General features: G+C 38.0%; 2 protein-coding genes and 1 pseudogene across 2 annotated transcripts; 1 reads left to right on the forward strand and 2 right to left on the reverse strand.

The window, feature by feature from the left end:
- Positions 1–1784: 1784 nt before the first annotated feature.
- On the reverse strand, positions 1785–2723 carry OR51A7 (olfactory receptor family 51 subfamily A member 7). The gene has a single exon (NM_001171434.1). It carries the CDS (start codon positions 2721–2723, stop codon positions 1785–1787), a length of 939 nt encoding a protein of 312 aa, NP_001164905.1.
- Positions 2724–3405: 682 nt separating this feature from the next.
- LOC138846031 (olfactory receptor 51A7-like) lies at positions 3406–7106 on the forward strand (annotated as a pseudogene).
- A 3829-nt stretch (positions 7107–10935) lies between these two features.
- Positions 10936–11919, reverse strand: OR51T1 (olfactory receptor family 51 subfamily T member 1). Its single transcript, XM_008267888.4, has one exon. The coding sequence runs from the start codon at positions 11917–11919 to the stop codon at positions 10936–10938; it is 984 nt and encodes a 327-aa protein (XP_008266110.1).
- Positions 11920–23873: the final 11954 nt, after the last annotated feature.

Raw genomic sequence — 23873 nt, forward strand, 5'->3', positions numbered from 1 at the left:
CTGTTTTAAAAAAAGAAAAAAGAAGGAAGGAAGGAGGGAAGCAGGAAATTATCATATTCATAGATTTGTATCTGTGAGCTAAATGAAATCTATTCCCTTCATATTAATAAAAAGAACACTAAAACAATATTCCTGGCAGAAAACACATCATAAGTAAGGGATTAGGTGTTGGTTACACCATGTATTCTTGTTACACTACTGATGAGCAAGACAGAGAACATTGACAGATAAAGAAATGGAGAAAAATAAGTATTGACCAATTCAAAGCCTCTTTGCCTTGCCATTATCTTGGAAGTTTTTAGACAGCAATTGGAGAATTTTAAGCATGCTTAAGTTCCTAAAGAAACATCTAGTCTAAATGTAAGACATGACTGGAGAATTAGAGAATCAGAGGAAGTCTTAAATCTAAACTAACACAGCAGCAGTAGGAATTACTAGACAATAAAGCAAATTATAAATGCTGTACTAAGGGAGGATCTTCAGCTTGACGACCAAAAACTTTTAAAATATATATTTATTTGCATATGTACATCTAAGTATTCTCATCTTGAAAAAGACATGACTTCCCTAGTCATGACAGATAGTCTACCAGACTCCTCTTTCCAATTCTCTACAGGATGTCTGATTTTGAGTATTCAGTCACTTGTGCCTGTGCCAAATCACCAAGACAAAATTTGAATCCACCTTTCAAACCTCCAAACCCTTTGAAAAGTTCTGTTCTGTTCAATACCCCAAAGAAACTGTCATGTCGATCTTAACTCCTTGTCCTCTTCCCATCTGAATTTTCAATTGTCTATGCAATCTTGGTTTTTCCTTCACATATTTCTTCTATATGTGAGAAAATGTTTAAAATATAAATTTTAGCGAAAATATGTTGGTATACTGTTCAGTACACTTTAGGAAGCCAATTAAAAAAAAAACAGAGATGGTGAAGAACTGAAAGGGCATGGAGAAAGACTACATCATAGAAAAGACTAACAAGTAAAATCATAGAGTCAGAAATTAATTATTAGTCATTTGGTGGAATTTGAGACGTTCCTATATGTTGCATGCTTGTTCTACAACAACAGAAATAACACGAACATTACATTTACTCTCTGCCCATTCCCAGAGTCACCACTTCACAGTAGGATTGCTGCACTGTCTCCTGTTGATCTCCCTTCTTTAACTCAAATTCAATCCATCTTGCCCAGGATTTCAGACATGCTGTTCTTAAAATTAGGTTTATCATGTTGGGTAAGACTAAACTGGCTTTCCAATACCTCCTAAATTTAGACTTTTCAAAGCTTTTCTAGACATTACAAAAGGCAGTTCCCCATCCATTTTTTCCAATATTATCACTCACTATTTGCCAAATTACATTCTCTATTCAACCAGACTAACGTCCTCCATAGCTACTAAATACTCTGCTATTTTAACTTACCTAGACAGTATAGAGATTATATATTATATATGTTGTTAAATGAATCCTAATTGAGTCATAATCTTAATCTTCCTACAGTGAATCCATTCTTTGATGGCTAAAACCAAACTGCTCCATCACAGAAGTATTTTGTTTCAACTTCTTTAAAAGTTAACTAAACCTCTATGAATCACATCATATAGATTCTGATTATTTATTTTTCCTGTTTAAATTGCATTCCCAATTTTATTACACATTATTTACTGTATAGCTTTTCACTCTCCCTGCTCTGTCCCTGCTAGATGATGACTGCAGGGCACTGAACACATAGTAGTTGCTAATAAATACTGATTTGTCATTCATTATCTACATATTCAAGTTCTTATCTCCCACACTTGTGAAGCAGCTTCCCCAGGACCTTCTCCCGTATTTGTCGAGTCTTTACACAGTACACAATGGGGTTCATCAAGGGTGGCAGCAATAAGAACATATCTGCAATGAGGATTACAACAAGGGGGCTTTTGTGTTTTGCAAAGCGATGCATAGCAGCCAGAAGAATGATGGGCACATAGAAGACAAGCACAGCACAGATATGGGAGACACAGGTATTGAGGGCCTTTAACCTCTCTGCCAGAGATGCAATGCTGAGAACAGTCCTCAAGATCATCACATAAGACAGAGCAATCAACATGAAGTCCAGCATGGTACAGAGAGCAACAAAGAAGCCATAGATGAAGTTGATCCTATTATCAGAGCAGGCCAACTTCATAGTATCCTGGTGAAGACAGTAGGAGTGAGAAAGGATATTCTTTTGACAATATTTTAATCTTCTTAAGGTGAAAGGGAATGGAAGCACTAAAATAATGCTCCTAATGGCTAAGATTAGTCCCACTTTAGCAACTGTTTTGCTAGTGAGGATAGAACTATACCTTAGTGGATTGTGAATAGCAAGAAACTGGTCCAAAGACATAATTAGAAGTACTGAAGATTCCATGACTGTGAATCCATGGATGAAAAATTCTTGGGCGAAGCAGGCATTAGGTGAAATTTCCATGGCACTGAACAAGAATATCCTCAACATTGTAGGAAGGGAGGAGAGGGACAGCCCCATATCAGAGACAGCCAACATGGCAAGGAAATAATACATAGGTTCATGAAGTGAGGGTTCTGTCTTTATGATGAAGAGGATAGTAGAGTTGCCTATGATAGCAACCAGGTACATGAGGCAAATGGGAATAGAGATCCAAATGTGGGCATGTTCCAGCCCTGGAAGCCCAATCAGAAGAAAAAATTTGACCTCAGAGTCATTAAAAACAGACATGATGAATATGAACAAAAGTTCTTCAACTAGATCTGAAATCAAACAAACAAGAAAAAAGTTACATGTTTGAATAAAACTGTTTACTACTTTTCCAATATTCTCTATCAAATATACAGAATACATCAAAGTAGGGCTATGTTGATTGAATCACTAATACAACACTCAGAATCTTTTCCACTGCTTTTCCCATACAATATTTAGTAGTATCAGCTTTATAAGATCCCTGAACTTAGTAGAAGTTTGAAATACAGTCTAATAAAATAATAGGAAATCACTTAAAATATTTTATAAATAATAAATTTAAAAGTAAATAGATAAATAGTATATTAAATTTCATGAGGTATATACATATATATTGTATAAATAAATATATGTATTATATTAATAAATGTATTAAAATGAACACAAGATTTGTGTTGAAACACATTTGCCATTTCTTTGACTTTAAATTCTTTAACCAATCTCTTCTTCATTTTAGATCTATAAAACGAATACTAACATAGTAAATTTGATGTTATAGATAATTATGTAGTACTAAATAGAGATTTAGGTCGATTAAATCACAAACAACTATCTGCAAATATTAATTCTGACTGCATAATAGTTTCCAGCAAACATTGCCCAGACTGATGAGAATTTTGATTCTTTAAGGTAAGAAACCTTCCCTCAGGCTACTGCACAAATGTCTGTGCATAAACGTCAGGCTGGTAACTTACTTTATGTGAATCTGTAAGAGCTATTTATTCCACGATGCAGATAATTCCTCTTCTGTTATATGTTATAGAAAATAACAGTACCTACACAGACTTGAGCCAGCATGATACAGTCTCTAACACAATGAAGATAGTAAATACTAGCCACTACTAATTACCTAAAAAAAATTCCACAGTCATCCCTCTCAGACATCAAGTCCTAGACTGGCCAAACAAGAAATTTCTTTTTTTGTTATGGACAATAATGTTTTCATTTGTTTGCCAGCGTATCATATGAATGGGAATCAAGTACTGTTAGAGTATTAGTAAAATATCCTATGATTAAGTTTCCTATTTAACCTTGAGAGCATCTACCTTCCACTTACTAGCACGCGCGCGCACACACACACACACACACACACCAAAGCAACTATTTTCTCCTCCTCACAGTCATTTATTCAGATATAAGTTGTTTAACAAAGCTTAGTTTTAGGTTGCCAAAGGGATTTTTCATTCTTTACACTTACAGGAACCAGATGCTCAATAAGTCCAAGAAAAATAAAAACAAAAACTCTCCACTTTGACCTCTACTTTATCTAAATGTCTCTATTTCTGTTTTCCTAAGGAGTGTAGACCCCTGGGAGTATTTTTAAAACAGTATCCTCTGGGAACTCCCAATAACCTTACACAGAAAGGGCTTATCTTGGGGCTGATACATTAACTCTTTGATACTCGGGTATTGCAACAGGAGCTAGAGATGAAACAGTGGGAGATTATTCAACTGAAATATAAATATTAGAAATCACATCCAAAGAAGAAATATGGCATGCAGCATTTTTAGAGATGCAGAAGTAGAGCTGAAACAACAGGATATCTGTAATCAGAACATGTTAGTTCTAATTCCAAGCCATACCACTTGACTTTTCTTCATCTCTCTCTAATCATCCACACAATAGGAATAGTGCCATGCAAATGTCACATATTTATGAAAGTAGTTTATAATCTAGAAAATAGGTTGCTTGTAATTCCACTTATTGTTATGATCCATTTCTAGTCAGTATCATTAGATTAATGTTGGCTAAAAAGAAATAGATATGAGCAGGCACCTCACACTAGAATTCCAAGCAGCTATCACAAAATTGCATGTCTTCTACAGCATACATGGCTAGAATTGTTATATTCACTAGAAGCTGTTTAGGGTTATTCTTTGTGTCAGTCACTTTTTTTTTTCAAATAAAAAACTAACAATTTCTCCAATTTTAAAGAGGAATGACATAAAAATACATAACAAGGCTCAAATACAAGGTATAAATTTCTCTGAAGAAGGAAGAGGTTGGTTATCTGGCCCAATTGGCAGGAAAGACGTTAATTAAGATTCCCATGTCACGTATTAGAGTACTTGAGCTTGAGTCCCAACTCTAACCCCCAACTGCATGTTCTCACTAATACAAGCCCTGGGAGGCAGCAGTTGATGGCTCAAACAGTTGGGTTCCTCTCCCCAACGTGAAAGCCCAGAACTGAATTCCCAGCTCATGTCCAGCCCCATGAGTTATAAGCATTTGAGGGATGAGCCAGAGGATGGGGATACATTCTCATTCTCATTTTCTCTCTCTCTCTCTCTCTCTCTCCCCGCCTCTGTAATAGTAATAATAATAATAATAATAATAATAATTCTGAAATATTCTAGAGGATGCTTTTCAAATCTATCCCATCCTCTTGGGACTTAACATTGTATGAAAAGCCAGTTTGACTTCTAAATTCTAATACACACAATTATTTAATTTGAGGCTTTCATGTGAAGGCCAGTCAGTATATAGCAATCCAGATGTGCTGCAGATATAAAATCCACCTGGAACAGCCCTCGCCAATAATTGACAAACATAAACAGAAATATTCTAATGTCCTTATTAAGGGGAAAAAGCTTTGAGGGCATATTCTAAACTGTCTGCCAGAGTTACCCAGAAAAACTAAGATTTCATGGTAACTTGCTCAATAAAAATACTTACTTCCCACTTTTTTCTTTATACAACTATTCCTCTCCCTTATGGGTATTTCTTGGGATCAGCCACCAAGTAATCACCTTGCTCTACAATTATTTTCTTAGTTTATGCATTTAGAGGAACCAAAATTATATGTGAATAATTTATAAAAGAAGGCTGAATAGTGAATAATCAACATTACTTGCAGAAGTCACCAAGCTGAACTTAGAAAAGCAGATTGTTGTCTACACTTGAACCAAGCTACAAGATTCTTCCTAGATTATTATCAGACATACCCCTGACAACAAATATCAATGAAAGCAGCAAAATTATAAAACTTAATTATGGATTCACATCTTGTGGGATGTAAGAAAAATATAAATAATAAAAGAAATCAACAAAGAAAAATAAGCTTGAAAATGGATCTGAATTTGGGGTAAATTTTCACAACAAGCTAAGCAATTTTTAATCCAGAATATTATTTGACCTATTCAAATAAAAGGAAAATAATAGAATGGGGAATAAAAGTATAAAGATTAGGAGGTGAGAAATAAAATTGCAGAAATTGTTCTGAAGATGAGAAAACCATAGTAATCTTAAATGAGTTAAATTTCCTAGTTAAAAGAAAAGTGGTTATTGGATTAAAAATGAAAAATTTTAAATGTAATATGACTTTTATAAAAAATATCTTAAAAGTACAAAGAAAGAATGTAAACAAAAGAAGAAAAATTACAAATGAGGCAACTATAAAATCAGAGTAAGCCAGGATATTCAACAGAACAGTGTGCTGCAATGAGGATGATGAGCACAACAGATCCACCCTGACATTTCATTTCAGATCTGGGAATGAATGCTTTCCAACAGACTCTGAAAATTCTCAGCTCCTCTGCTGTCAATCCCAGGACTGGATCGTGTTCATGTGTGGATCTCCATCCCCATGTGCCTTCGATACCTGGCACCCATCCTGGGCAACTGCACCGTTCTACTGTGTTCAAGACTGAATCCTCACTCATGAACCCTGTCTGTTTTCTTTCCAGGCTGGCTATCTCTGTGCTAGGCCTGCCCCTTTCCCTCTTCCCCACTATGCTGAGGATGTTTGTGTTCAATGGCATGAGAATCTCCAGTAATACCTGTCTAGTTCAAGAGTTCTTTATCCATGGATTCACAGATAAGGAGTCCTCAGTATTCCTTATCATAACTTTCAGCCATATAGGAAACCCTCTGAGATACAATTCTGTCCTCACCAGTGCCAGAGCTGACAAAATGGGATCGCTCTTTTTCATGAAAAGCATGTTGTTAGGGTCTCCATTTCCTTTTACTCCTAAAAGATTAACATACAGAAGAGTTAACTTTCTCACTCTTATTGTCTCCAGCAGCATGGCATGAAGCTGACCTCCAGTCAGAACACAGGCAGCTTTTCCCAGGCTTTCTTTGTCACCTTCTGTGTAATGTCAGACAGTATGTTCATTGCTGGTCCTATGTGTTCATCCTGAGAACAGCAATGGCAGCAATGGGAACTGGATCCCATAAAGAGTGATTGAAAGCCTATGTTACTTACATCTGTACTGTGCTCATTTTCTATGTGACCGTCAATTTTTTTGCATCTGTGTACCACTTTGGCAAGCAGGTTTGAGACCCTAGTGGCACAGATTCTCATTGCTGGCATTTTCTTTCAGGTGCCACATTTGGACTCTAGTGCAGTAAATTTGTGAAAGTGTCTAGGAAAACTGCGTTAAGAATAAAGATATGGGGGAAAATGGGGCAGAGTCAGCCAGAAGTGGGGAAGAAAATTATTTTTTTCAGCAATGTATTATCAATGATTAATTATTATCCTTCTTAATCATCGGATAATCAGTATAGTTCCCAGGCTGAGGGCTGTCTAGACTAAGACATCTGTGCCTGTAGAACTGCTATGAGTATTGACAAGGTGTGCAGCACAGTTATACAACACAAATATTATTAAAATACTGAATTAACTCTCTGATACTAAGGTGGGAGTTGCAGCACAGTGGATTAAGCTGCCACTTTGGCTGTCTGAATTCCATTAAGAGTTCTGGTTTGAGTCCCAACTACTCCAAGTTTCCCACAGCTCCTGCTCATGTGCCTGGAAAACAGCCCAAGTATAGAGGTTCCTGTGACCCATATGAGAGACTTGGATAGCATTCCTGGCCTGGCTTCAGCCTGGCCTGTCCCTGGGTGTTGAAAGCATTAAGGGAGTGAAGAACTCTGCCTCTTCCTCCCTTTCTACCACTCTTTCAATAAAAATTCATAATAATTAAAAAATAAAAATAAGACACACTGATACCCTTGCTTGCAGCACAAGATAAGTACACATGGAAGTAGACTTCCTGTTACCCTGCAGGCCATGAATATATTAAAGGAACTGAATATTGGAAGTAATCCCACTCCAGTTGCTAGTTTTCTTTAAGGTGTTTCGAGATACATTATGTTTGTTATTATGTATGCTATCATTCAATTTTGTGGGAATTATTGATTTCTGATTTTAAAAGAATGTTATCATCAAATATGAGTTGGTTAACAATCTTACCTCTTTTCTCATCTCTTTAGTTTTTAATTTTTTTTTTGACGGGCAGAGTTAGACAGAGAGAGAGACAGAAAGGTGTTCCTTCCGTTGGTTCACCCCCCAAATTGCCATTACAGCGAGCGCTGTGCCGATCCGAAGCCAGGATCCAGGCGCCCCCTCCTGGTCTCCCATGCAGTTGCAGGGCCCAAGCACCTGGGCCATCCTCCACTACCCTCCCGGGCCACAGCAGAGAGCTGGACAGAAAGAGGAGCAACCGGTACAGAATCTGGCACCCCAACCGGACTAGAACCCCAGGTACCGGCGCCACAGGCAAAAGATTAGCCCAGTGAGCCGAGGCGCCGGCCTTTTCTCATCTCTTAACAATCAAATAGGGCCAAATTCTTTCCCTTGGGGTTTTCAAACCTTGAATTATGACGATAAAGTCTGACTACATTCTTTAAGAAAAAAAAAAAAAAAAACAGCTTTTTTCTCTCTATTTACTCCGGGTTCCCAAGAAGCCATAGCTACTAACAGGAGAACGTAGAGATTACTGATTTTTGTAAAAGATGGGAGGGATTTTTTTAAAAAAGAAATAATAATAATTTTAAAGCACTGATATTTTTGATGAATTGCCCTAAAATAGTTGTTATAAAGTAATAATGCTCATGGATGTTTAGGCATTAATAAATTTAACCTTTATTTAGTTAATTATACCAACTAAGCTGGATCTAATTTTAACTAGCAAAAATATCTTTATGTTATACAATATAAAATCATACACATACATTTATGGCTCTATATTTTAAAGAGGTAAATGATCAACAAAAGATGATTGGTATTTTAAATCATTTGTTTCTCGTCTACCTTTTACTTGTGAGTACTTACTCAGATAGACAAAGTTAAAAAAAAAAAAAAAAAAGGAGAGGCAAGTTTTTGGAGCAACAGCAGATGCCAAATAGGATAGCTTCATCCCATATCAATGTGCCTTGGTTCAAGTCTTTGACTTCAATTCCTGTTGTATTCCAGCTTCTTGATAATGTGCAGCATGGAAGGAGCAGGTCATGGCTCACATTGTTGAGTCCTTGCTACTCCCATTGGAGAATTAGATTGGTTTTCTAGGGTTCCTGGCTTTGAGTTGGCCAAGTCCTGTCTGGTGGGGCTTTTGAAGAATGAGTCAACAGACAGAAGATTTCTGTATCTGTCCATTTGTCTCTTTGCTTTTCAAGTAAAAAAACAAAATGTAAAACTTAGAATTAGCCCATCCTTGCCAATTTTGTAATATGAACATGTTGCCAAAAAAGTTTAGGTTATATGTTATATAATCTGTCATTAGGATTGGAATATTTTTGAAAATAATTTTCTGTATATCTCACTACAGTCACAAATTTTACTTGTGTGTAGCCTATATGACATTTTAATCAGAAAAAAAAACTCCACATATATTAAATTCACTGCTTGAAATAACAAAACACAAATTCACATCTTCTTTACAATTACTTTATGGAAGAATTTCATTAATGAAATTGTGTTTGATGTTGAACAGGCAGATAATATGTTAATCCAGGTAAGAAAAGTACACTTGGAGTAATAAAAGATTAAAACACATATGGCACACCGCCTTAAGCATTGACTGTCATAAAAGTGAAATAAAATGATTGCACATTTTCACACTCATCGAAAACCCTTGAAATTCAGAATTTCTTAACTTTAAAAAGATTATTCAGCTTTTGAGGTATTACCCTGTGTTCAAATACATGAGTATTTCTGAGTGAAGTGTGTAAACATTCACACTACGCAAAGCAAATAATGGCCACAAATATATTCACATCAGTTCATGTTAGCGTTTTGTGATTTTATAGTGACAAGTACATTAGAAAGTGGGGGCAGCAATACCAGGTTGAAATTGACAACCCAACAGCAAGTGCTTTTAGAAAAAGGAAGTCTTGAGTCAGTGTTAGCTCTGAGGAAGAGCTGTGAAATCAGAATCAGAGCTGTATTAGGATACCCAAGAGGCCTGCATTGTGGCTAGCAGGTAAAGCCACCACCTGTGACACTGGCATCTAATATGGGCCAATATGGGTGCTGCTTTGACTTCTGGCTACTCCATTTCTGATGTTAATAGCCTAGGAAAAGCAGTGGAAGATGGCCCAAGCACTTGGATCCCTGGTGCCCACTTGGAAGATCTGGAGGAAGCTCCTGGCTCAGCCTTCGCCATTGCAGCCATCTGGGGAGGGAACCAGCAGATGAAAGATCTCTCTCTGTCTTTCCCTCTCTCACTCTCCCTAACTTTGACTTTCAAATACATAAATGAATTGTTAAAAAAAAAATACCTAGGCAATGGGAAAATAATGAAAGGCAATGTGTAATTTATATGCTGTACGCAAAGTAGCAGTTAGAACTGAAAGTATCCTTATAGTCAAGAAAGGGAAAAAAAAAAAAAGAAAGGATTAAAGAAAAGACAGAGGTACAGGGCATATATCTATGAAGAGACAGTGCTCTCTAGAAGTGACTCTAGGAACTGAATCCAGTGTACAAAAATTCCTTAAAGTTTTAATTACAAATTTATTGGTGTATGCAAACGTCTCCTTTTATAAGCTATTTGAAAAAAAAAAGTCATTCTTCCCTGGGTAATTTGACTCCAGGGAAAAATGATTTTGTTCAGCTGAATGCAAAAATGACAGTATTATCAATTATTTTTTATCTAAGAATTACTGTTTTAAAGCTGATAAATTGTTCCATTGGATTAATGTGATCTTATTATGCTTTGTAATGTGTGCATGTAGGAGTCTATGTCATTGCTTTAAATGTTTGAGGGACGTGTACAAAACTAAGGTCATTTTAAATTGCACTTTTTTAAAAAACTTTGATAAAACCAGGAACAAAATACAGCTGTCTTTCCCTCCTATAATTCAGTTGAAATTGCCTCAGTAACCCAGTAACCAAAATGCCTGAGAATGTTGCTGTCCCAAAGCCCTCTTTTACATGTGTATACTTTACATGCTGGCAGTTTTTCCCCTTTAGTCCATGCTTCTTCGAAGACCCCTCACATTTAGGCCCCACGAACCCTTGGACTGGAGCAGCTGTAACATCGCCTGGCGGATCGTCTTTGTCTTCAAACTATAAATGATAGGGTTCAGTACAGGTGGTAGGAGCAGATAAATATTGGCCAAAACACTGCAGAGCACTCTTGGCGTGGAACTGAAGAAGCGATGCGCCAGAGACAGGCTGATCATCGGCACATAGAAAACAGTAACAGCACAGATATGACAGACACAGGTGCTCAGTGCTTTTTGCTGTTTCTTGGGGGCCACAATACTCAGAACAGTACGTAGGATCAGGACATAAGAGAAAAGAATGAACAATAGATCTGTGCCATTCAGGTAGAGCAGAATAAACAAACCCCAGAAACTGCTGATCCAGTTGTTGGAAAGTGTATATTTGATCATATCTGGGTGGTAGCAAAATGGGTGGGAAAGTTCTTGCCCTTCGTGGAAGGACATGTTCTTCACGGCTAGCACACAGGGGAACATGAAAATCACTTCTCGTATGCAGATGACCAGTCCAATGACCAGACTCATCATGTCTGTGAGCACGGTTGCATATTCCAGTGGGTTACAGATAGCCATGAAACGGTCAAAGGCCATGGCTACCAGCACTGAGGACTCCAGGAAGGAGAAGACATGCAAAAAGAACATTTGAATGAGGCAAGCTTTAAAGCTGATCTCCCTGGCATGAAACCAGAGAACCCCAAGCACCGTGGGAAGGGTTGTGATGGTCAGACACAGATCAACAGCTGAGAGCATGGACAGGAAATAGTACATGGGCTTGTGCAGTCTCCGCTCAGTGATGATGACAAACAAGATCATGCTGTTTCCCAAGAGGGCAATGGTGTAGAGACAGCAGACAGGAATGGAAATCCAAACATGAGCAAGTTCCAGCCCAGGGAAGGCAGTGAGGAGGAAGTTTGAGGAAGATGATGTGGTGTTATTGAAAATTAACATGGTGAGTTGAGGACACACCCTGAAAAGAAAGATAATAATGATGGTATCTATAATTTGATCCTTTTTTTAAAAAAAAGTCCTAATGCTCTCATGAATCCTTTTTAAATTACACAATTTTTAATGCAAAACCCCCAATTTAATCACTCCATCTAATGTATAATTCTACAGTGTCTGATAGAATTTTTGTTAGAGCATGACACCATTTTCCTGCTCTATAATACTCTCATGATTATAACTATCATTCTTCCTAGGCTCATCCCCACACTATTGCCCAGAATAACCCTGACTTGAAGTAATAAATGCTTGTAGACTTAAGCCACACATGCCCACATATCAATAAACCTGCAACAGTCACAATTACACTGTGATGGGTCTTGCATTAGATCTCCAAGCTACATAAATTGCCCCAGAAGTAAGGAAGAAGTACATAAAACCACTCTGGGCACCTGTAAAGGTCCACCATGTTCTTACTGGGAGCTGGCCTGGGATGTTGCATTAATGGTTGTCCTTAATCTTGAATTATCAGCCACCCTCTCTTCACACTCTCCTTTTAGTACCTGAGTTTTTCTATTCCATCCCACACTGATACAGTTTCCATACTTAATCCCTCTCTACTCCACATATTTATGAGACTTGGCCTCATCCTGTCCTCTATTTTTGTTCTTCTGTATGGTTTTCCAGGTTTGCCAAAATAGAGTCCTGTTATTTTTCCCATCTTATACTTTGCAGTACTTATTTCTGTCCATGAATATCTGCCATGTGGTATTCAGCCCATTCACTGTGAGTAGACTACTACACTGACTCCTATAAAGGTTTCCAAACATTATTCTGGAATATACAATCCTAAGCATCCTGATCCAGGGTTAGTAGGTAGGCCTAGATGAAATAACTCGCTGTATAAGCTTAGCTGATATTTTGCTAAAATAACAATTAGAATTCAGTGAGTTGGGGCCAGCGCTGTGGCTCAGCGGGTTAACACCATGGCCTGAACTGCTGGAATCCCATATGGTCAAGACCCGGCTGCTCCACTTCCGATCCAGCTCTCTGCTATGGCCTGGAAAAGCAACAGTGAAAGATGGCCCAAGTCCTTGGGCCCCTGCACCCATGTGGGAGACCCGAAAGAAGCTCCTGGCTCCTGGTTCGGATTGGCGCAGCGCCGGCAGTTGCGGCCAATTGGGGAGTGAACCATCAGATGGAAGATCTCTCTCTCTCTATCTCTCTCTCTCTCTCCTCTGTGTGTGTGTAACTCTGACTTTCAAATAAATAAATAAAATCTTGAAAAAAAAAAGAATTCAGTGAGTCTCTGTGGAGGTCACACCTTGCTTCATTGTCTATGCTTAGTGGGGCTATGAATACTTGCAGCATTTATGTTACTGGGAGGATTCAGGACCAGACTGCATTTTGCTAACTTTTCTCTCCTTATCTTGTAGAGGAAACCAAATGTGCCTATGGAGAGATTAATCCCAGGTAAATTAGTGAAGTTCTCTCTTCGAAGGCCTGGCTGAAGCCCTGGCTGTGTTCACGTGGGCATGACCTTCAGGCCGTCCACAGACAAGTGAAACAGATAGGAAGTGTGCAGCAACATGTGATGAATACCTTTGGAAAAACCATGATTGGGTTGGAAGCAGGGATTAATAAAAGAAAGCAATTTAGCAACAGAAAGTCTGAGGTGAAATTACAGACTGGAATGTCAACTAGTTTAATAGGTAAGAAAGTCGCAGAATGATGCTGCAAAGAAAACAGAAATGATACCGTAGGGAGGCAGAAGCATAGGATTTATATTTAAGATGATGAATGCAATTCTTTTCAGGGCTTGTTTATTGACTGCTGGTCAAAAATCACCTTTGCTAATTTTTAAATTTTTATTAACAAAGAACTAACAAGAAGGCTATTTGTTGTGTGGACATTGCCAGCCCTGAGTCCTCACCTTTTAATAGACCAGACTCCTTGTCCCAGTGACAAAGTAAACACAAAGACTTTGCTAGTAATAGCTTTGGCCCTTCATCATATAAGGGTTAATATGCAGAAATACTAATCATGTTTCTCTCTCTCCTCTAGTCTACTGAAAATGGTAATAGAAATAATCATTTGTTATCCCAATAAGAGAAAAAAGACTAACTGCTTTCTCTGCCAAAATATATAGTATTCCATTATCCAAGGTTGAACTGAACTCTTAGTGACAATTTTAATACAAGGTACTGTGCTGAGGGTCAGAGAGACTTAAGAGGGTAAAGAACAATATCTGCATTCAAAATTCTCTGGACGTAGTGGAATTGAGTGAAATGAGAAACCAAAGGAAAACATTATTAGGGGACCACTATCATGAGGAAATGAAGGAAGACCAAATAGCCATACATATAATTAGAAGGCTATTAAAATTTCTAAACCATTCTTCACCACAGCCTAATTAACATAGATACCACCTGAATTTATTTTTCTGTGGTTCTGTCCAGGAATCTCTCTGCAACACAATATCTGTTGAACCTTTTTCAGGAGTGCTTTGCATAATGTATCCAATATAAAAGAGTTAGACCAGATTCAGAATTAAAAACCAGATTACTAACTCCAAAGTCCATTATTTATTATAAAATATAAGCCATCATAAAGACCAGGTTTGTGAGATAATTTGGATAGTTGGCCATTGTGATTTTCTTCTCTTATAATACAAAATTCCTATATTCTATTAATTACCTATAATTCAGAAGATGAAAGGTATGAGAAATCAGTAATAGAACTGTATGTCTAAAGAAGATTATTTGTGGAGTTCAGGTGTGTTTAAAAGTATGCATGAATGTCTGCTTGTAGCCTTGTTGTGTGTATCTGCATATGCAGAGGAATTTTAGAATAGAAGATCAATCAAGAGATAAGATGCCCATAGAGTAGATACCAATTATTTTCTGTTTAAAATTGTAGCTCATACAAGACACACACACACACACACACACACACACAATAATACACTGAATAATGTGAGAGGGTAGGAAGAAAGAAGACAGTGGTTCATTTTGATGCTGGGTGACTTTTCCTTAAGGACTGGAGATGAACAGACAGAAAGTACAGAGATTCTGGATTCAGTGACTCTACCCACTCTGGAGCTGGGAGCCCAGTTCATCAAGGTTTTCTCTACATTGCTGATTAACCAAAATAATAAACTTATGCTCTCTGTTTTCAGGTACAAATCTGTATCAGGCAGGCAAGGTAGGAGATGGCATTTGTCCACTCTTACATAAAAGGCTAGATGAGATGAAATGGCTTGAATAAGACACATCCAACTCAACTTAATCATCCAAAGAACAACATCCATGTTTTCAGGTATCAGTAGTTACATGGACTTACCCTCTTCATTTAGTGGTATTTAACTTAGGTCATAACGCTGAATTGTTTTCCTTCCACAATTCAAAATCTGCTCTGAAACCTCCAAGACATGTCAAGCTGAAACTTTCCGTCTACCTCTAAATCTTTGCACTATTTAATGCTTGGAGCTTTGACTTGTTTCTAAATAATGGACCATAGCCAATACTGCTAATTTATGTACACACGTATCATTTTTCCTGTCTAGAGTGTGGATTCCATGAAAGTTTTATCAGGTATGTTTTTCACCTCTCAATACCAGCTCCTAGGATGATCTGGCGTAACAGAAAGTTCAACACTCACAGCCACAGGAAGAGTTCTGAATCCTGATTCCTCTTCTCTTTTTCCATTCATTTCCTTCCTGTTGTGAGTCTTCCTATCTCACTTTCTCTCAGGTCCCATTGAACCCTGCCATTCTTTCATCCACCTCACTTTTAACTTCCATTGAATCATCACTTTTTCTTCTTCCCCCCTTCTTCTACCATTCTTCATTCTTTAATTCCTTCTCCTTTGTCCCTTCCCAAATATGCACTTTCCTTACCTGGTCACATCAATGGGAAACACCATCAAGTTCTTCCAGTCCCATCACAGAACAGGGACTAAGCCAGCTTCCAAGGATAGAGGCTTTTTTAAGGCAGCCTAGTGGAGTCACCAGGCAACAGGAAGCGATTTTTATTTATAAGTATATTTGGTTAGAAGAAGAGTGATGGGACCCATTTCAATCTGATACTCCATAGCTACTCAGACATAGTGTCAAACCCTGCTCTCGGGCCTAAGCAAACTCCATCCATCAGGAACTGGGAGCAGAGTTCTGGCCCTAGGGGCTGACAGTAATATTGTCTGCAAAAATGGCCTGCCAGTACCAGGTAAGTACACCGATTCCTCTTTACCCAGCCTTAGGCCATATATTCTCAGTCGGAAAGTCTTCCAGAATGTCAAAGCAGGATTAGAAGAGGAAAGAGTCACCCCTCTATTTTCCGGTTTCAATGTTTTCTTCCTAACAGTTCTGGTCATTCCTCTAGTCATTCTCATGGCCCTTGGATTACACAGGGACCCCTGCAAGGAAACCTTTCTATTTGAGCCACATATGTAGCCCACCCTCCTGTCAAGCATAAGTAACTCAATATCTGATGACTCTATAATATAAAATGTAAACTGTACTATATTCTTTGAATACACTGTTCTATAAATTAATGATCAATCTTATAGGTTAAGTAATATTCTTTTTTATTTCACAGTTGAAAAAATTGAAGCTTAGAGAGATTTTGAATTGCTTAATCCATGTAAAAGCTAGAAAATTACAGAACGGCTGTTCAAGCCCATGTCTATCTATCTCCAAAGCTCTTTAACTAATATGCTATCCTCAGCAGTTTCAAACTTTCAGGAAATGTGTTTTCAATGCATGGTCCTCAATTAATCCATCCTATAAGTTGCTTGATTCTTGACTACATGCCTACATCTGGTTTAACCCTCACTTTTATCAAAATCCAACTCATCACAGTAGATAGTAAATAAAAGATCCTGATCATATCTAATATTCTCTGGCATTTTATACTCTTTGAAACATTTTCCCCACCTACCTTCTCATTATATCTGAATGGTTCACACTAAGACAAGGCGCTTGTTCTGCTGAATAACTAAAGAGATTAAGTAACTTCATAAACTCACACATCAAGTAATGCGCCTTGTCTTAGTGTGAACCATTCAGATATAATGAGAAGGTAGGTATAAAACCGGGACAGAATCCGGCGCCCCGACCGGGACTAGAACCCGGTGTGCCGGCGCCGCAAGGCAGAGTATTAGCCTAGTGAGCCGCGGTGCCGGCCTAACTTCCATTACTTGTAACATGAGTGAATCTCAAATTCATTACACCTAGAAGTTAGACTCAGGGTTAAGCTTGTGATTATAAAGTAAATGTAAAGTATCTAATTGTAAAATTAAAAATAAAAAAAGAAGGAGGGTTGGGGGAGAGAGAGGGTAGGTTGGAACAAAAATAAAGAAGTTAGACTCAGAAGAACAGATACTGGAGAGTACCATTTGTGTGGCATTCTAGAAAAAAAATTATAGGGGTGGAGAACAAACCAAATATTTCCAGGGATTGAGTGTAAATAGAGCAGCTGACTACAAAGGACAACATAAGAAAATTTAAGGGAGTGAAAAAGTTGTTTAGTATCTTGGTTTCAGTGTAGGTATATGACCATGCATCTGTCAAAACTTATAGTACTATATATCAAAATAATAAAATTTTATCATATATAAATATTGGGAAGTTGCTATATAACATATTGGGGTATGAAGGATCAATTTTTTATCATACTATGTAATGTAAATTCTTATTTTCATCCAAATCAGTATGCAACGGCATGTCAACATCTATTAGATTTGTACTATATGATGCAATTGCTACTAGCTAACTATAACTATTTAAATTTCTATTTAAAGTAATTAAAATTAAATAAGATTTAAAATTTAGTACCACATGTTCACTATCAAAGACTCAAGTGCTCTATATCTATGTGTAGATTCTACATTAAACAGAAAAGTACAGAATTTCCATTTGTGCAGGAATTTCTTTGCTCAGGGATGCATTTGATACTCTTCTGTGATTTGATTGCATTTGAACAGAAGTGGTAAACACTATTAAGGGCCAGTCGTGCCACCACAGAGCACATGGAGAATCCACCATTGGATCTGCTAGGTACTAACATTATACACAGTGGTACTAAGCACAGGAGGGACCTGAAGGCTGATACTGACCATGTGTGTGTGCATGTGTGTGTGTTACTGAGAATACACACATCTCATGGTGATAAATCAGGATTATGTCAATGAGGGGTATATAAGACAGCAGTGCTGTAAACATGTGAGGTGGGTATTGAGACTTTAGCCTCTCTTCCTCAGTAACACTGCCAAATAGTAAAAAAGCAATGCCACAAAGATTAGAACATAAGAAACCAAAAGCATCAAGGCATTAAATATGATCATGAAAATCACAGCCAGTCTACCAATGATACTATACTGCTATCAGTCGTTGACTGAGTCATGACGCAGTGGAATAGAGGTTTAACTAAGCAAAAAGACAAGGACTCATTTAACCAAACAACCTTCAATTGCAATCAGTGGTGCTAAATACTGAGATGGTAGTCTTAAGAGGAAGTGAATTAAATATTATTCTAACACTCAAGTTCATGATCTGATAATACAAAAAAAAAATGACCCTGCCTCCTGAAGCAATAATTCTGTTACTGATCATGAAATGCTAAAAATATCTAAAGGAAAGGGAAAAAAATAACCTCAATTGACCTCTTCATCCAGTAGGGATTTACATCATTTGAAAACATCTAGAAGTTAGCTGACTCTCAGAATAGTATATTAAGGAAAAATTTGACATTACATATTCATGTGGGTAGTAAACACTGAAAATAGTAACTAGAAAGGAAATATCATCAAGTGAAAACCTAAACTAAGCACAAACATAATGTGTGTGGGGAGAGTTATTTATGATCTTTAGGGCATAATATCTATACTTTCATGATGTGAGATGGAGGAGGAAAGATAATTTTTAGTGACATAAAACTCTAGTATTTTGTATTCATCAGAGTACATGGATACTAACAGCTCCTGTGCTTGCAGGTAAAAGAAAATCTTTACAAAGACCAATTGTGATAGACAGACTAATGACCTCAGTGTCTATTTCCACATTCTTGAAACCTATTAATATGTTACCTTTAATAAAAATAAGGTACTTTTCAGTAACTATAGTTAACTATTAGGCAAATAATAAATACTCAATAAATTTATCTATAACCAATATTCATCTATTCACTTTATATTTGATTATGAAAATTATCTTTCTCTACATTTATAAGCCATGAAGACTATTTGTGTTATGTTTAATTATCTGAATACCCACCCATGTATTATTTATACAGTTTGATCAAATTCTTTATTGGGTCAATCACTCATCTTTCAGCCCATTTAGCCCAATGACTTGCAAGTGGTGGCTGTTGCAGAACTCCAGATAATGGAGTCTGTGAATCTGTCCCTGTGACTTATAACTTAATCATTAATGGTTATATAAAGATGAATTGGAAGCAGGTCCCAGACAAGCCAAGGGTGAAATGATGATGCACTAGTTGGAATCAGGGGTAGTGAAAATCAGCAAGAAGAATAATGAAAATTGATTCTTAGGCACTAGTGACCACAAAGGAAACACTACATTTGGCAGGCTGGGAGCTTAGTCCAAAAGATCAGCTCAGCACTTCCAGAATCAGAATGAGGATGGCAAAGTAGACAAATTCCAAAACTAACACAAAATCCAGATTCTCTGATTATGATGTTTTGAAGTCCTGTGTGGTTCTAATGAGATGATCAACTTATATCTACAAGGACAATGATTTGTCCAAATTCAGTAGGCCACACCCCCTTTGCTCCCGCCACTCAGACCTGACCTTTACACTTTTTCTATGAACTGCCCATACTGTGGGCATAATGTGACAGCGTCCTCAAGGAAGGTTAAATACCAAGGCTGAACATTTTTCCCCAGTTCACTGAAAACTTGGTCTGGGAGACAAGGCTCTTTTCTAGTGCTGACAACCACAACTTCACAGAAGGTTAAAACCAGGAGCACTCTCTTCCAGCATTTCCTCTTGAGTGATTCTCTGGAGACATGACCATCTCTCTTCTTGAATATACTCCTAGGGCAAAAGGCTGAATGGACTCAGGCTTCTATGTGTATTTGCTGTTTGTTCTATATTCTAGAGAACCTGAATTTTCATAGTGCATCCCTGTGATGGCAACCCATCCAAACTCAGAACCCATCCCAGTGCTATACGAATGGTGTATCACCAGCTATATCAACATACAGCTATATTTTATTTTCCTAATTTTTACAATCGTTCCTCTAAAATTAAAAAGTGAAAGAAAAGTTTACCCTGGTTTCATGCCCTTTTCATTACTCCCTCATTCTTTTCTCTGAGTGCTAACACCGTGACCTAACTCTCCTAGATTCACTTCAGCAAGTGTTCTTTCTCATCCCCTGAAACTCTGTTTGCAGATGTCACCAATGTCTGCTCATTGCTAAATGCAAAGAACATTACTTATCTCCCTTTCTTTTTCTTTTTTATTTATTTGACAGGTAGAGTTACAGAGAGAGAGAAAGACAGACAGGTCTTCCTTCCGTTGGTTCACTACCCAAATGGCCGCCAAGGCCAGTGCTGCGCCAACCTGAAGCCAGGAGCCCAGTGCTTCTTCCTGATCTCCCATGCGGGTGCAGGGGCCCAAGGACTTGGGCCATCTTCTACTGCTTTCCCAGGCCACAGCAGAGAGCTGGACTGGAAGAGGAGCAACCAGGACTAGAATCGACACCAACATGGGATGCTGGCACCGCAGGCAGAGGATTAACCAAGTGAGCCACAGTACTGGCCCCCTCTTCCTTTCTTTTTCAACAGGATTAGATACAGTGAGAAATTTCCACATTGTGGTATTACATTCTTTCCTTGGTTTCTGGGGCACTAGATTTGCTTGGTTTTTCTCCTAATTAATTTCCAGTCCTCAACTTCCGTTGATGATTTTTCTTCTTCAGAGATCATGTTATGTGTCCTTGGCCAGCGCCGTGGCTCAATAGGCTAATCCTCCACCTTGCGGCGCCGGCACACCGGGTTCTAGTCCCAGTCGGGGCGCAGGATTCTGTCCCGGTGGCCAGCTCTCTGCTGTGGCCAGGGAGTGCAGTGGAGGATGGTGCAAGTGCTTGGGCCCTGCACCCCATGGGAGACCAGGATAAATACCTGGCTCCTGCCATCAGATCAGCGCAGCGCGGACCGCGGCGGCCATTGGAGGGTGAACCAATGGCAAAAGGAAGACCTTTCTCTCTGTCTCTCTCTCTCACTGTCCACTCTGCCTGTCAAAAAAAAAAAAAAAAGGAAGACCTTTCTCTCTGTCTCACTCTCTCACTGTCCACTCTGCCTGTCAAAAAAAAAAAAAATGTTATGTGTCCTTTATTTGGACTTTTCCCCTATTCCTTAATCTAACTAACTCCAAATCTTCAGGCTGAATTCTTTCTTGATCTCCAGATCAGATTTCTCCTTAGTAACACCACCTGATTATCATCTAGGAAACTAAAAATTATCGAAACAACACCATATGATGGATCTTCACAAAGTCCATGAAAATGCATATTATGAAAAAAATTATGCATGGCATTCTAAATTTATTTGTACCCAAATAAATTAACCTTTTTAATAAATTTTCATTTATTTATTTGAAAAACAGAGCAAGAGAAATAGTTAGAGAGAGAGATACCCTTTCCTCCTCCATCTCAAATTAAGTGTGTGCCCATTGTTAGCACTAATTTGTCAACCAGTCTAAACCATGGTGGAATAATGGTCTACTTGACTTTAGCTGTATGAGTTTTTCAAGAATGAATGGTTCTGGGTTTTTATTTATTTATTTGAAAGACAGAGTTATGGAGGCTGGGGTTGGGAATCATCCTCATCCTTTCTCTGATACTCTTTCCAAATGGATGCAATGGCTGGAGCTGGGCCAGGCCCAACCCAAGAACCAGCAACTCCATCAAGGTCTCGCAAAGTGGAGAGACAGGGATCCAAGCACTTGGATTCTCCACTATCTTCCCAGGCACATTTGCAAGGATCTTGATCAGAAATGGAGCAACCAGGACTACAACCAGCATCTATATTGGATGCCTACATTGCAGGTGTTAGTCCAATCCACCACACAACATAAGAACCATCTTCTTTTTCTAACTTTTTATTTATGTATTTGAAAGACAGAGTTAAAGAGAGATGTGTGGAGAGAGACTGGGGAGGGGGAAATAAGTGTTTCTCAATGTGGTGGCTGGCTGACTTTGGCCAATTTTCAGAGGTTTAGGTCTTTTAATGGAACTTGTCTGGTCTTCTCCCCCACCCCCTCCCTTGCTTTTTGCAAGGAAGATTCATTAATAATTTCTCTGAAGGAAACAGATATCCCTCTTTTCCTAATTTTGTTTTTGCTTTGGAGTGGTTTACATTATAGGAGAACAAACAGATAAATCAAATAATGACAACATGATTTTACTTTATGAAAAATATGAAGAGATGTTTTACATTGACAAAATAATTGAGTATAAGATAAAAACTCTACAGTAGGAATCAAAAAAGATCTAGTACAAAAAGAAAGGATTGGTTTGAGAGAGGAGCATGAATATTTTATCTCCTTTTTTAAAGTAACCAATAAATCATTACATATCCAACAACTGTATACAAGCAAATGTGGCATAGGATACCACATATTGTTTTCTGATTGTCTAAGTTCTTTTAATGAAGTACGAGGCAAAGTCATCAATAAAGACTAAGTAGTTAGATAAGATGTTAGGTGTTGGAGGAGAAAGGACAAGAGTAATCAAAGGGAGTAAGAAGAGTCATAAGGCATGATTGAAAGCTTTGAGTATATATATGAAATCCTCAGTTATAAACTTGTACATTAATGCATAAATTTTAAGTGAGGCAAGTCCGATTGAGCATGTCCCAAATTGTACATCTCCTCCCTCTCTTATTCCCACTCTTATATTTAACAGGGATCACTTTTCAGTTAAAATTTAAACACCTAAGAATAATTGTGTGTTAATCACAGAGTTCAACCAATAGTACTAGAACAAAACAAAGAGAAAATACTAAAACAGATAAAGTATTACATTGTACATCAACCATCAGGACAAGAGCTGATCAAGTCGCTGTTTCTCATAGTGTCCATTTCACTTCAACAGGTTTCCCCTTTGGTGCTCAGTTAGTTGTCGCCGATCAGGGAGAACATATGATATTTGTCCCTTTGGGACTGGCTTAATTCACTCAGCATAATGTTTTCCAGATTCCTCCATCTTGTTGCAAATGACTGGATTTCATTGTTTTTGACTGCTGTATAGTATTCTATAGAGTACATGTCCCATAATTTCTTTATCCAGTCTACTGTTGATGGGCATTTGGGTTGGCTCCAGGTCTTAGCTATTGTGAATTGAGCTGCACTAAACATTAATGTGCAGACAGCTTGTTTGTTTGCTAATTTCATTTCCTTTGGGTAAATTCCAAGGAGTGGTATGGCTGGGTCGAACGGTAGGGTTATCTTCAGGTTTCTGAGGAATCTCCAGACTGACTTCCATAGTGGCTTGACCAATTTGCATTCCCACCAACAGTGGGTTAGTGTCCCTTTTTCCTCACATCCTCTCCAGCATCTGTTGTTGGTAGATTTCTGAATGTGAGCCATTCTAACCGGGGTGAGGTGAAACCTCATTGTGGTTTTGATTTGCATTTCCCTGATGGCTAGTGATCTTGAACATTTTTTCATGTGTCTGTTGGCCATTTGGATTTCCTCTTTTGAAAAATGTCTATTGAGGTCCTTGGCCCATCTCCTAAGTGGATTGTTTGCTTTGATGTCATGGAGTTTCTTGATTTCTTTGTAGATTCTGGTTATCAACCCTTTATCTGTTGCATAGTTTGCAAATATATTTTCCCATTCTGTTGGTTGTCTCTTCACTCTCCTGACTGTTTCTTTTGCAGTACAGAAACTTCTCAATTTGATGCAATCTCAAATGTTAATTTTGGCTTTGACTGCCT

Source organism: Oryctolagus cuniculus, chromosome 1, assembly GCF_964237555.1.
Source record: "Oryctolagus cuniculus chromosome 1, mOryCun1.1, whole genome shotgun sequence".
In the NCBI taxonomy this organism is placed as follows: domain Eukaryota; kingdom Metazoa; phylum Chordata; class Mammalia; order Lagomorpha; family Leporidae; genus Oryctolagus; species Oryctolagus cuniculus.